Raw genomic sequence first — 15,005 nt, 5'->3', positions numbered from 1 at the left:
ATATGCCCCATCTACTGCCCTATTCACTGCCCCATCTACTGCCCTATTCTCCATCTACTGCCCTATTCCCCATCTACTGCAATATGCCCCATCTACTGCCCTATTCACTGCCCCATCTACTGCCCTATTCACTGCCCCATCTACTGCCCTATTCTCCATCTACTGCCCTATTCCCCATCTAGTACCCCATTCCCCATCTACTGCAATATTGCCCATCTACTGCCGCAGCTACAGCCCTATGTTACAGCCCTATCTACCGCCCCATTCTCAATCTACTGCCCCATATACTGCCTTATTCCCCATCTAGTGCCCTATCTATTGCCCTATTCCCCATCTATTGCCCCATTCTCCATCTATTGCCCCATTCCCTATCTATTGCCCCATTCCCAATCTAGTGCCCAATTCCCCATCTACTGCCCCATTCCCCATCTATTGCCCTATTCACCATCTATTGCCTCATTCCCCATCTACTGCCCCATTCCCCATCTACTGCCCCATTACCCATCTACTGCCCATCTACTGCCCTATCAAATGCCATATTCCCCATCTACTGCCCTATTCCCCATCTACTGCCCCATCTACTTCCCTATTCCCCATATACTGCCACATTACTCATCTACTGCCCCATTCCCCATCTACTGCCATATCTACAGCCCCATTGCCCCTCTACTGCCCCATTGCCCATCTACTGCCCATTTACTGACCCATTGCCCATCTACTGCCCCATTGCCTATCTACTGCCAATCTACTGCCCCATTCCCCATCTACAGCCCCATTGCCCCTCTACTGCCCCATTGCCCATCTACTGCCCCATTGCCCATCTACTGCCCCATTGCCCATCTACTGCCCCATTGCCCATCTACTGCCCCATTGCCTATCTACTGCCAATCTACTGCCCTGTTCCCCATCTACTGCCCCGTTCCCCATCCACTGCCCTATTCCCCATCCACTGCCCCATTCTCTGCCCCATTCCCCATCTACTGCAATATTCCCCATCTACTGCCATATCTACTGCCCTAATCAACATCAACTGCCCCAGCTACAGCCCTATTCCCCATCTACTGCAATATGCCCCATCTACTGCCCTATTCACTGCCCCATCTACTGCCCTATTCACTGCCCCATCTACTGCCCTATTCTCCATCTACTGCCCTATTCCCCATCTAGTACCCCATTCCCCATCTACTGCCGCAGCTACAGCCCTATGTTACAGCCCTATCTACCGCCCCATTCTCAATCTACTGCCCCATATACTGCCTTATTCCCCATCTAGTGCCCCATCTATTGCCCTATTCCCCATCTATTGCCCCATTCTCCATCTATTGCCCCATTCCCTATCTATTGCCCCATTCCCAATCTAGTGCCCTATTCCCCATCTACTGCCCCATTCCCCATCTATTGCCCTATTCACCATCTATTGCCCCATTCCCCATCTACTGCCCCATTCCCCATCTACTGCCCCATTACCCATCTACTGCCCATCTACTGCCCTATCAAATGCCATATTCCCCATCTACTGCCCTATTCCCCATCTACTGCCCCATCTACTTCCCTATTCCCTGTCTACTGCCTCATGACCCATCTACTGCCCTATTCCCCATCTACTGCCCCATTACTCATCTACTGCCCCATTCCCCACCTACTGCCCCATCTACTGCCCTATTCACTGCCCCATCTACTGCCCTATTCCCCATCTAGTACCCCATTCCCCATCTACTGCAATATGCCCCATCTACTGCCCTATTCACTGCCCCATCTACTGCCCTATTCTCCATCTACTGCCCTATTCCCCATCTACTGCAATATGCCCCATCTACTGCCCTATTCACTGCCCCATCTACTGCCCTATTCACTGCCCCATCTACTGCCCTATTCTCCATCTACTGCCCTATTCCCCATCTAGTACCCCATTCCCCATCTACTGCAATATTGCCCATCTACTGCCGCAGCTACAGCCCTATGTTACAGCCCTATCTACCGCCCCATTCTCAATCTACTGCCCCATATACTGCCTTATTCCCCATCTAGTGCCCTATCTATTGCCCTATTCCCCATCTATTGCCCCATTCTCCATCTATTGCCCCATTCCCTATCTATTGCCCCATTCCCAATCTAGTGCCCTATTCCCCATCTACTGCCCCATTCCCCATCTATTGCCCTATTCACCATCTATTGCCTCATTCCCCATCTACTGCCCCATTCCCCATCTACTGCCCCATTACCCATCTACTGCCCATCTACTGCCCTATCAAATGCCATATTCCCCATCTACTGCCCTATTCCCCATCTACTGCCCCATCTACTTCCCTATTCCCCATATACTGCCACATTACTCATCTACTGCCCCATTCCCCATCTACTGCCATATCTACAGCCCCATTGCCCCTCTACTGCCCCATTGCCCATCTACTGCCCATTTACTGCCCCATTGCCCATCTACTGCCCCATTGCCTATCTACTGCCAATCTACTGCCCCATTCCCCATCTACAGCCCCATTGCCCCTCTACTGCCCCATTGCCCATCTACTGCCCCATTGCCCATCTACTGCCCCATTGCCCATCTACTGCCCCATTGCCCATCTACTGCCCCATTGCCCATCTACTGCCCCATTGCCTATCTACTGCCAATCTACTGCCCTGTTCCCCATCTACTGCCCCGTTCCCCATCCACTGCCCTATTCCCCATCCACTGCCCCATTCTCTGCCCCATTCCCCATCTACTGCAATATTCCCCATCTACTGCCATATCTACTGCCCTAATCAACATCAACTGCCCCAGCTACAGCCCTATTGCCCATCTACCGCCCCATTCCCAATCTACTGCCTCATATACTGCCTTATTCCCCATCTAGTGCACTATCTATTGCCCCATATACTGCCCTATTCCCCATCTAGTGCCCTATCTAGTGCCCTATTCCCCATCTAGTGCCCTATTCCCCATCTAGTGCCCTATCTAGTGCCCTATTCCCCATCTACTGCCACATTCCCCATCTAGTGCCCTATTCCCCATCTAGTGTCCCATTCCACATCTAGTGTCCCATTCCCCATCTAGTGTCCCATTCCCCATCTAGTGTCCCATTCCCCATCTATTGCCCTATTCCCCATCTACTGCCCCATTACCCATCTACTGCCCCATTACCCATCTACTGCCCCATTACCCATCTACTGCCCTATCAATTGCCCTATTCCCCATCTACTGCCCCATCAAATGCCCTATTCCCCATCTACTTCCCTATTCCCTGTCTACTGCCCTATTCCCCATCTACTGCCCCATTACTCATCTACTGCCCCATTCCCCATCTACTGCCATATCTACAGCCGCATTGCCCCTCTACTACCCCATTGCCAATCTACTGCCCCATTACACACCTACTGCCATATCTACTGCCCTATTCCCCATCTACTGCTCCATTACCCATCTACTGCCCCATTCCCCATCTACTGCCATATATACTGCCCCATTGCGCATCTACTGCCCCATTGCCCCTCTACTGCCCCATTGCCCATCTACTGCCCCATTGCCTATCTACTGCCCCATTGCACACCTACTGCCCCATCTATTGCCCTATTCCCCATCTACTGCCATATCTACTGCTCTACTCCCCATGAACTGCCCAAGCTACAGCCCTATTCCCCATCTACTACCCTATTCCCCATCTACTGCCCCATCTACTGCCCTATTCCCCATCTACTGCCCTATTCCCCATCTACTGCCCTATTCCCCATCTACTGCCCTATTCCCCATCTACTACCCTATTCCCCATCTACTGCCCTATTCCCCATCTACTGCCCCATCTACTGCCCTATTCCCCATCTACTGCCCTATTTCCCATCTACTGCCCTATTCCCCATCTACTGCCCTATTCCCCATCTACTGCCCTATTCCCCATCTACTGCCCTATTCCCCATCTACTACCCTATTCCCCATCTACTGCCCCATCTACTGCCCTATTCCCCATCTACTGCCCCATTGCCCCTCTACTGCCCCATTGCCCATCTACTGCCCCATTGCCTATCTACTGCCCCATTGCACACCTACTGCCCCATCTATTGCCCTATTCCCCATCTACTGCCATATCTACTGCTCTACTCCCCATGAACTGCCCAAGCTACAGCCCTATTCCCCATCTACTACCCTATTCCCCATCTACTGCCCCATCTACTGCCCTATTCCCCATCTACTGCCCTATTCCCCATCTACTGCCCTATTCCCCATCTACTGCCCTATTCCCCATCTACTGCCCTATTCCCCATCTACTACCCTATTCCCCATCTACTGCCCTATTCCCCATCTACTGCCCCATCTACTGCCCTATTCCCCATCTACTGCCCTATTCCCCATCTACTGCCCTATTCCCCATCTACTGCCCTATTCCCCATCTACTGCCCTATTCCCCATCTACTGCCCTATTCCCCATCTACTACCCTATTCCCCATCTACTGCCCCATCTACTGCCCTATTCCCCATCTACTGCCCCATCTACTGCCCTATTCCCCATCTACAGCCCTATTCCCCATCTACTGCCCCATCTACTGCCCTATTCCCCATCTACTGCCCCATCTACTGCCCTATTCCCCATCTACTGCCCTATTCCCCATCTACTGCCCCATCTACTGCCCTATTCCCCATCTACTGCCCTATTCCCCATCTACTGCCCTATTCCCCATATACTGCCCTATTCCCCATCTACTGCCCCATCTACTGCCCTATTCCCGATCTACTGCCCTATTCCCCATCTACTGCCCTATTCCCCATCTACTGCCCTATTCCCCATCTACTGCCCTCTTCCCCATATACTGCCCTATTCCACATATACTGCCCTATTCCCCATCTACTGCCCCATCTACTGCCCTATTCCCGATCTACTGCCCTATTCCCCATCTACTGCCCTATTCCCGATCTACTGCCCTATTCCCCATCTACTGCCCTATTCCCCATCTACTGCCCTATTCCCCATCTACTGCCCTATTCCCCATCTACTGCCCTATTCCCCATCTACTGCCCTATTCCCCATCTACTGCCCCATCTACTGCCCTATTCCCCATCTACTGCCCTATTCCCCATCTACTGCCCTATTCCCCATATACTGCCCTATTCCCCATATACTGCCCTATTCCCCATATACTGCCCTATTTCCCATATACTGTCCTATTCCCCATCTACAGCCCTATTCCCCATCTACTGCCCTATTCCCCATCTACTGCCCCATCTACTGCCCTATTCCCCATCTACTGCCCTATTCCCCATATACTGCCCTATTCCCCATATACTGCCCTATTCCCCATATACTGCCCTATTCCCTATCTACAGCCCTATTCCCCATCTACTGCCCTATTCCCCATCTACCGCCCTATTCCCCATCTACTGCCCTATTCCCCATCTACTGCCCTATTCCCCATCTACTGCCCCATCTACTGCCCTATTCCCCATCTACTGCCCTATTCCCCATCTACTGCCCTATTCCCCATCTAGTGCACTACTTTTGACCAGCGTCTAAAGAGCACTATATGGGGAATAGGGAACACTATATGGGGAATAGGGAACACTATATGGGGAATAGGGAACACTATATGGGGAATAGGAAACACTATATGGGGAATAGGGAACACTATATGGGGAATAGGGAACACTATATGGGGAATAGGGAACACTATATGGGGAATAGGGAACACTATATGGGGAATGGGAAACACTATATGGGGAATGGGGAACACTATATGGGGAATGGGGAACACTATATGGGGAATGGGGAACACTATATGGGGAATGGGGAACACTATATGGGGAATGGGGAACACTATATGGGGAATGGGGAACACTATATGGGGAATGGGGAACACTATATGGGGAATGGGGAACACTATATGGGGAATGGGGAACACTATATGGGGAATGGGGAACACTATATGGGGAATGGGGAACACTATATGGGGAATAGGGAACACTATATGGGGAATAGGGAACACTATATGGGGAATAAGGAACACTATATAGGGAATAGGGTGCCATTTGGGACACATTGAATTCTCCAATAAGTGTTCCTCACTCGTAGAAGCTCTCAGCAGGCGATGCTGCGGTGATGACAGGGTCCCCCATGTAGTGAAACACCTGCCCAGGTACGCTCCTCTCTGCCTTCCCAAACAACACCCTCACTGTCAGCTCTGCTGTCTGGTTACTGGGGCTGGTCCTGCATACCAGGTGAGTCCCATTCACCTCCTCAAAACTGGGGAAGAGAGGAGGAGAGAGTTATCATTATGGTGTCTGTCTGGTTACTGGGGCTGGTCCTGTATACCAGGTGAGTCCCATTCCCCTCGTCAACACTGGGGAAGAGGAGAGGAGGAGAGAGTTATCATTATGGTGTCTGTCTGGTTACTGGGGCTGGTCCTGTATACCAGGTGAGTCCCATTCACCTCCTCAACACTAGAGGAGAGGAGAGAGTTATCATTATGGTGTCTGTCTGGTTACTGGGGCTGGTCCTGTGTGTGTGGGGGGGGGGGACAGAGACAGACAGGCAGACAGACAGGCAGACAGCTAAAGCAGATATTGGAGCAGGGCTATTGTGTGCGTGGTGGGGTGGGGTGGGGTGGGGGGGGGGGGGGGGGGGACAGAGACAGACAGGCAGACAGACAGGCAGACAGCTAAAGCAGATATTGTAGCAGGGCTATTGTGTGTGTGGGGGGGGAGATAGACAGACCAGACCAGACCAGACCAGACAGACAGACAGCTAAAGCAGATATTGTAGCAGGGCTATTGTGTGTGTGTGTGTGTGGGGGGGGGGGGGGGGGGGGGGGGGAGACAGACAGACAGACAGCTAAAGCAGATATTGGAGCAGGGCTATTGTGTGCGTGGTGGGGTGGGGTGGGGGGGGGGGGGGGGGCAGACAGACAGGCAGACAGCTAAAGCAGATATTGTAGCAGGGCTTACATGTAGCAGGGTTGTTGTCCTACGTATGCAGTCAGGTCCTTCCTCTGTCCCGTTAGTAGCAGAGTCCCCTGGACTGTCAGGCTGGTCCCTCCTGATACAGGGCCCTTATCAGGGACTATACCAGTCAACTGGGGGTCCTACACAGAGGGAGACATGTTTATACTGTAGTATCTAACCATAGCTTTCAGGCTGGTCCCTCCTGAAACAGGGCCCTTATTCAGGGACAATAGCAGTCAACTGGGGGTCAGATTCAGAGTGTTTAATAGTCACATGTACAGGGTTCCAGGTGTGATTTCAGGGTACAGTGAAAATCTTAGGCTCCGAGTTCCAACATGCAGGACTAAGTTAAATAAAATAATGACAATGGTCGCTAGTAGGTAGCTGACTAGTGGTGGCTATTCAGCAGCCTGGTAGTCTGAGGGTAGAAACTATTGGCCAGTCTCTATGGGCCAGTCTTCCAGTGTTTGCCATGATGCTCCAGTACTGCCCGCGACGGAACGATTGAAGCAGGAAGAACTGGGCGTGACTTGGGTGGTTGGTTTGGGTTCCTGATGATCTTCCTGGCCTTCCTGCAACACCTGGTGTAGGGCAGGCAGTGTTCACCCAGTGGTGCGTTCAGCTGCACGGTATCACCCTCCGAAGAGCCTCGCGGCGGAGTTGCCGTACCAGGCTGTGAAGCTCTCGATGGTGCTCCTGTATAACACTGTGAGGGCCCCCTGAGACAGGTTGAATTTCTTCAGCATCCTGAGGTTGAAGAGTCACTGCCGTGCCTTCTTCACCACGATGTCCGTGTGAAGACCATTTCAGCTTCTCTGAGATGTGTACGTCGAGGAATTCAGTAGTTTGACTGTGTCCACAGAGGCCCCGTTGATGAGAATGGGGGCGTGTCCAGCTTGGTCAACTCTTTTGTTTTGCTAACGTTGAGGGACAGGTTGTTTACCTGGCACCACGCGGTCAGAGTGACAACCTTCTCCCTGTCTCGTGGTTGCTGGTGATCAGGCCTACTACTGTCGTGTCGTTAGAGAACTTGATGAAGTTGGAACTGTGTGAGGCCACATAGTCGTGGGTATACAGGGAAAACAGGAGGGGACTGAGTACGCACCCTTGTGGGGCCCCCGTGTTGAGAATCAGTGTCGATTAAGTAATATTGCCAACCTTCACCAGCTGGGCGGCCCGTCAGGAAGTCCAGGACCCAGTTACATAGGGAGGAGTTCAGATCCAGGGCCGTGAGCGTTGTAATGAGCTGATAGGACACTATGGTACTGAAGGCTGAGCTGTAGTCGATGAACAGCATCCTCACATATACAGTTGAAGTCGGAAGTTTACATAGACTTAGGTTGGAGTCATTAAACCTCGTTTTTCAACCACTCCACAAATTTCTTGTTAACAAACTATAGTTTTGGCAAGTCGGTTAGAACATCTACTTTGTGCATGACACCAGTAAGTTTTCCAACAATTGTTTACAGACAGATTATTTCACTTATAATTCACTATATCACAATTCCATTGGGTCAAGAAGTTTATATACACTAAGTTGACTGTGCCTTTAAACAGCTTGGAAAATTCCAGAAAATGATGTCATGACTTTAGAAGCTTCTGATAGGCTAACTGACATCATTTGAGTCAATTGGAGGTGTACCTGTGGATGTATTTCAAGGCCTACCTTCGAACTCAGTGTCTCTTTGCTTGACATCATGGGAAAATCAAAATAAATCAACCAAGACCTTAGAAAAAAAAGTGTAGACCTCCATAAATCTGGTTCATCCTTGGGAGCAATTTCCAAATGCCTGAAGGTACCACATTAATCTGTACAAACAATAGTACGCAAATATAAACACCATGGGACCACGCAGCCGTCAACTGCACATGAGGACAAAGATTGTACTTTTTGGAAAAATGTCCTCTGGTCTGATGAAACAAAAAGAGAACTGTTTGGCCATAATGACCATCGTTATGTTTGGCTTACAAGCCAAAGAACACCATCCCAACCGTGAAGAATGTGGGCAGCAGCATCATGTTGTGGGGGGTGCTTTGCTGCAGGAGAGACTGGTGCACTTCACAAAATAGATGGCATCATGAGAAAGGAAAATTATGTGGATATATTGAAGCAACATCTCAAGACATCAGTCAGGAAGTTAAAGCTTGGTCGCAAATGGGTCTTCCAAATGAACTATGACCCCAAGCATACTTCTAAAGTTGTGGCAAAATGGCTTAAGTACCACCGCACATGCTCAATTGGTCGGATTACCAGAATATAATTAATTTCCCCCCACCTTCTGATGTTCCCAGAATCTCTATGTTAACCAAGGGGTTTGCAAATGTAACCTCAGTAGGGTAGAGAGAGGAAAAAGGGGGGGGAAGAGGTATTTGACTGTCATAAACCTATCCCCCAGGCCAACGTCATGACAGTAGTCTATCGCAATATTTTCCCACGGAGCTTTGTCGATAGCGCTATTAACTTCAGGGTGGCAATGTTGAGAACAGTAGGAAAACTTAAGTTCTTCATTCATATCTTTCAAGAAAAAACGCTGTAGACAGGATTATTCACACATTTAGCAGCTCATATTAAAGACAGAAGCATGCTACATGGCAGACCAATCCGGATTCATCTCTTGGCATGTCCAGCCCATCCATTATCTCAGCCAATCATGGCTAGCGGGAAGGTTTCTGTATTTTTCCGTGGCTAAACCGACTAGGCTCGTTATTTAATGAATATGATGTCAGTTCGGTTGTCATCTAGGACATTCTCATCAATGATAAGATGACATAAACTCTACAGTGGAAAGTCTACACATCAGAGTTATCGGATTCACATGGAACTGTTGTTCAATTTAAATGTTTGAACATTAAATTATTCGTTCTGGGATGAAATGTGATTTTAGCTTCTAAAATGTGACATTTGGGGTTTCATAAGATAGGGCTCTGCTCAATCAGTGGCCCGCCCCTGTGAAGGGACATGGGCTATAAAACTTTTCAAACACGCCCTCCTCTCCCTTCCTATATAAGCCCTTGACGACAACATAATTTCCTGTTCCGATGATGTGAGGACGACGGTCCTATGTCAGAATGGTTCAGATAATACCTACAGAACGAAGCCAACATCAGCGTGAGCTTTGGTTGCAAATGGTATGAACTTTGAACTCTTATTCACTACAGAAGTGATTACCTCCTAGCCGTTGAGTTAGCAACAGCAGCTGCAAACGAGGGTTAGGAAAGAACAGACAGAGTATCCCATCTATCACCCAACGACGTTACTACAACGTATCCAATTGACCACCAGAGACATTCTTCAAAGGACAGAGGGGACTCGGTTTGGCAACACGGTCTTCCATCTACCACCAACCTACCGAAGCGCAGCTCAGAGTAAATATTTATTGCATTTTCCTTTTACAAATGGGCGGTAATTTAGAATGCATAAGAGACTGTATTTACGATGGCACAGCTTCTCCTTGTGTCCCTCAGTCTTCCCGCTCTTTCACTCAAGCCCAGCCCTTTTCGTCTGTGTAACAAGCTGTCATATGTGTTCCGCGCGGACGTTTTCCTTTATGAAATTTGATTTGAGTAGCCGGTAGAGAGGGGGGGGCAGAGAGGGGAGGGGCCTGCTGAATCTTTCACAGCCGCCGCCCAGCGATGGTACCGGGCCTGAAATAATTGCCAACTTTTTGTAATCTTTCAGAGCTAGAATCAGTTCTTTAAAATCAATTTTCATCAGTTTCAAGCTAACCCTCATAATGTCATATGATCCCACGTGGACTAAGACAGTACCAACTCCAGACATCTGTGGTAAAACGTTAGGAAGCAGCGTTATAATGTCATGTACTCACGCTCCAGGTTAGCACAGGGTTTTTGCTCCATGAAGTGAGTGAGTGAGTATATGTGTGTGTTACATACCTGGTAGGTGAATGTCTGCAGAGACTGTCCTGGTTCTGAGTCTCTCACGGAAACAATGACTGGTCCCTCCGTCTCCTGTTTACTGGGCTGGAGCTCACACACTATCCTGGAATACACAAACACACGACCAGACAATTAGCAATTAACACACAGGAAAAACAAATACTTGTAACACACATACACACAGAGCCTTGTAGTCTGAAGCCCTGTTCATGTTCCAATTGACTCAAATAAAAAAACATTTATAACCGACTGGAACCTGTTTCCTGCAGTCTGAACGGCCGAAAAGCAAATGGTTTCAGATATTTCAAGCCACCTCCGTAGGTGTGTCTGAACGGTCAAATCTGATATTTGCCCCTGATATTTTTAGACTGTTATTTGACATATATTATTGCTTGTTAGCTGCTCTGTTGACAGTTTGACAATAACATTTGGTAGCTTGTTCATTATTTACAAACAAATGAGTGAATGTGTTAAAATCTAGCCAGCTAGTCGACTGTTGTGTCTAGCCAGCTAGTCGACTGTTGTGTCTAGCCAGCTAGTCGACTGTTGTGTCTAGCCAGCTAGTCGACTGTTGTGTCTAGCCAGCTAGTCGACTGTTGTGTCTAGCCAGCTAGTCGACTGTTGTGTCTAGCCAGCTAGTCGACTGTTGTGTCTAGCCAGCTAGTCGACTGTTGTGTCTAGCCAGCTAGTCGACTGTTGTGGCTAGCCAGCTAGTCGACTGTTGTGGCTAGCCAGCTAGTCGACTGTTGTGTCTAGCTAGCTAGTTGACTGTTGTGGCTAGCCAGCTAGTCGACTGTTGTGGCTAGCCAGCTAGTCGACTGTTGTGGCTAGCCAGCTAGTCGACTGTTGTGGCTAGCCAGCTAGTCGACTGTTGTGGCTAGCTAGCTAGTCGACTGTTGTGGCTAGCTAGCTAGTCGACTGTTGTGGCTAGCTAGCTAGTCGACTGTTGTGGCTAGCCAGCTAGTCGACTGTTGTGTCTAGCCAGCTAGTCGACTGTTGTGTCTAGCCAGCTAGTCGACTGTTGTGTCTAGCCAGCTAGTCGACTGTTGTGTCTAGCCAGCTAGTCGACTGTTGTGTCTAGCCAGCTAGTCGACTGTTGTGTCTAGCCAGCTAGTCGACTGTTGTGTCTAGCCAGCTAGTCGACTGTTGTGGCTAGCCAGCTAGTCGACTGTTGTGGCTAGCCAGCTAGTCGACTGTTGTGTCTAGCTAGCTAGTTGACTGTTGTGGCTAGCCAGCTAGTCGACTGTTGTGGCTAGCCAGCTAGTCGACTGTTGTGGCTAGCCAGCTAGTCGACTGTTATGGCTAGCTAGCTAGTCGACTGTTGTGGCTAGCTAGCTAGTCGACTGTTGTGGCTAGCTAGCTAGTCGACTGTTGTGGCTAGCTAGTTAGTCGACTGTTGTGTCTAGCTAGCTAGTCGACTGTTGTGGCTAGCCAGCTAGTCGACTGTTGTGGCTAGCTAGCTAGTCGACTGTTGTGGCTAGCTAGCTAGTCGACTGTTGTGTCTAGCTAGCTAGTCGACTGTTGTGGCTAGCTAGCCAGTCGACTGTTGTGTCTAGCTAGCTAGTCGACTGTTGTGGCTAGCCAAAAAGGACTTGTTTTGAAAGTTGGATCCTTTGAGGCTTTAAAAGTCTTCTGACACTATGGTTTTTAACGTTCAATTGATCGTTTATGTGAAAAGTGACGACGTCAGGAAGGACAGCTAAATGGGGACCTCAGCTTGACAGACAGACAGACACACAGACACACATAGTGTTACCTGGTAGAGATGAGGTATCCATGGGACTGAGGCAGGCAGCTGACCCCAGCTACAGTCACTCCTCCCTGGATGTCCTGGTACTGCATCCCCAGGTTGGACCCACGGATGGTGATCAGAACACCTCCCTCCACCGGACCACTCACTGGCTGGATCTGACAGGGACAGAACAGGACAGGACAGGACAAAACGGGACAGAACAGGACAGGACAAAACAGGACAGAACAGGACAGGACAAAACGGGACAGAACAGGACAGGACAAAACAGGACAGAACAGGACAGGACAAAACGGGAGAGGACAGGAGAGGACAAGAGAGGACAAGAGAGGACAGAACAGAGAGGACAGAACAGGAGAGGACAGAACAGGAGAGGACAGAACAGGAGAGGACAGAACAGGAGAAGAGGGGACAGGAGAGGACAGAACAGGAGAGGACAGAACAGGAGAGGACAAGAGAGGACAGAACAGGAGGAGAGAGGACAGAACAGAGAGGACAAAACAGGAGAGGACAGAACAGGAGGAGAGAGGACAGGAGAGGACAGAACAGGAGGAGAGAGGACAGGAGAGGACAGAACAGGAGAGGACAGAACAGGAGAGGACAAGAGAGGACAGAACAGGAGAGGACAGAACAGGAGAGGACAGAACAGGAGAGGACAGAACAGGAGAGGACAGAACAGGAAAAGGTCTTTACTAAAATCCAAAAACAACATGGTATAGGAGTTGAACACACTTTAGTCTCAATGTTGTTTGTCACTAAAGTCTCCATTAGAATATATATATTCACAAAGCATCTCAGATCCTAATGAACCTGATTCCAGAACAACGCTTCTTCTCCGAGACCCTTTACATACCCAGGTACAGGACAGTGATGTTCAGAGCGATGTGTGTGTGTGTACCTGTGTGATCTGAGGCGAGGGACAGGTGTCAGCGGGCCCAGGTGAGCTGATACAGGAGAGATTGTAGACACAGCCTGGTGTCTCTCCACCACACCAGACACAGCCGTACCCTGAAGACACCGCTCTGCACTGACTACAGTCAGACTGGCCCACTGAACAGTCATACAGCTGCACTGTGGGACAACACAACACAGCGGGTATATCCAATGTCAAAGTATCTTTTAATTCCACTTGAAATTGTACTCCAAGAGTTGAGAAATATAAATGTTCTTCATTCTCGAGTGATAGCAGTGAATGGAACACAGTATAGAATTCAACAGAGACGTCTCACGTCTGAGGTCGGGAGCAGAGTCGATGCGATGGAAACCTCTTTGCAGATAGACGGGAGCAGAGTACTCCAAATGTTTTAAAGGGTACTGGAACTGAGAGGGGAGGGCAGAGAGGGGAGGGCAGAGAGGGGAGGGCAGAGAGGGGAGGGCAGAGAGGGGAGGGCAGAGAGGGGAGGGCAGAGAGGGGAGGGCAGAGAGGGGCCGGCAGAGAGGGGAGGGCAGAGAGGGGCCGGCAGAGAGGGGCCGGCAGAGAGGGGAGGGCAGAGAGGGGAGGGCAGAGAGGAGAGGGCAGAGAGGAGAGGGCAGAGAGGAGAGGGCAGAGAGGGGCCGGCAGAGAGGGGAGGGCAGAGAGGGGAGGGTAGAGAGGGGAGGGCAGAGAGGGGAGGGCAGAGAGGGGAGGACAGGGAGGAGAGGGCAGAGAGGTTATTATTGTTAGTCATACTATATTTGTACTGTTGTGGAATGCTCAGATTATTAAAAGTATATGTAAGGGATTATGTTTAAATATATGTATGTTTGTTAGTGTTTAAATATACACTACAAGTCAAACGTTTTAGAACAGCTACTCATGCAACAGTTTTTCTGTATTTCTGGAGGTGTGTTGGGTCATTGTCCTGTTGAAAAACAAATGACAGTCCCACAAAGCACAAACCAGATGGGATGGTGTATCGCTGCAGAATGCTGTTGTAGCAATGCTCGTTAAGTGTGCCTTGAATCCTAAATAAATCACAGACAGTGTCACTAGTAAAGCACCCCCACACCATCAAAACATCTCTAATTTGTACTCATCAGGACACATTTCCACCAGTCTAATGTCCATTGCTCGTGTTTCTTGGCCCAAGCAAGTCTCTTCTTATTATTGGTGTCATTTAGTAGTGGTTTCTTTGCAGCAATTTGACCATGAAGGCCTGATTCACACAGTCTCCTCTGAACAGTTGAGATATATCTGTTACTTGAACTCTGTAAAGCATTTATTTGGGCTGCAATTTCTGAGGCTGGTAACTCTAATGAACTTATCCTCTGCAGCAGAGGTAACTCTGGGTCTCCCTTTCCTGTGGCGGTCCTCATGAGAGCCAGTTTCATCATAGCGCTTGATGGTTTTTGCGACTGCACTTGAAGAAACTGTCACAGTTCTTGAAATGTTCTGTATTGACTGACCTTCACGTCTTAAAGTAATGATGGACTGTCATTTCTCTTTGCTTATTTGAG

At 49.4% G+C, this 15,005-nt stretch overlaps 1 protein-coding gene across 2 annotated transcripts in view; it reads right to left on the bottom strand.

Annotated features, from left to right (window-relative positions):
- The window catches only part of LOC110491187 (plexin-B3), a 102,499-nt gene that overhangs the window by 70,478 nt on the left and 17,016 nt on the right, over nt 1-15,005 (bottom strand). For both annotated transcript variants that reach the window (XM_036947821.1, XM_036947822.1), the window contains exons 8-13: nt 13,799-13,889; nt 13,468-13,640; nt 12,576-12,727; nt 10,817-10,922; nt 6,926-7,062; nt 6,048-6,224 (exon numbers count right to left, since the gene is read on the bottom strand). In XM_036947821.1, coding sequence (XP_036803716.1) covers nt 6,048-6,224; nt 6,926-7,062; nt 10,817-10,922; nt 12,576-12,727; nt 13,468-13,640; nt 13,799-13,889 — 836 coding nt within the window. The remainder of the gene's footprint in view (nt 1-6,047; nt 6,225-6,925; nt 7,063-10,816; nt 10,923-12,575; nt 12,728-13,467; nt 13,641-13,798; nt 13,890-15,005) is intronic.

The sequence above is a fragment of the Oncorhynchus mykiss genome, chromosome 16, assembly GCF_013265735.2.
Source record: "Oncorhynchus mykiss isolate Arlee chromosome 16, USDA_OmykA_1.1, whole genome shotgun sequence".
Taxonomy (NCBI): Eukaryota; Metazoa; Chordata; class Actinopteri; order Salmoniformes; family Salmonidae; genus Oncorhynchus; species Oncorhynchus mykiss.
This window is presented reverse-complemented; position numbering and strand designations above follow the sequence as displayed.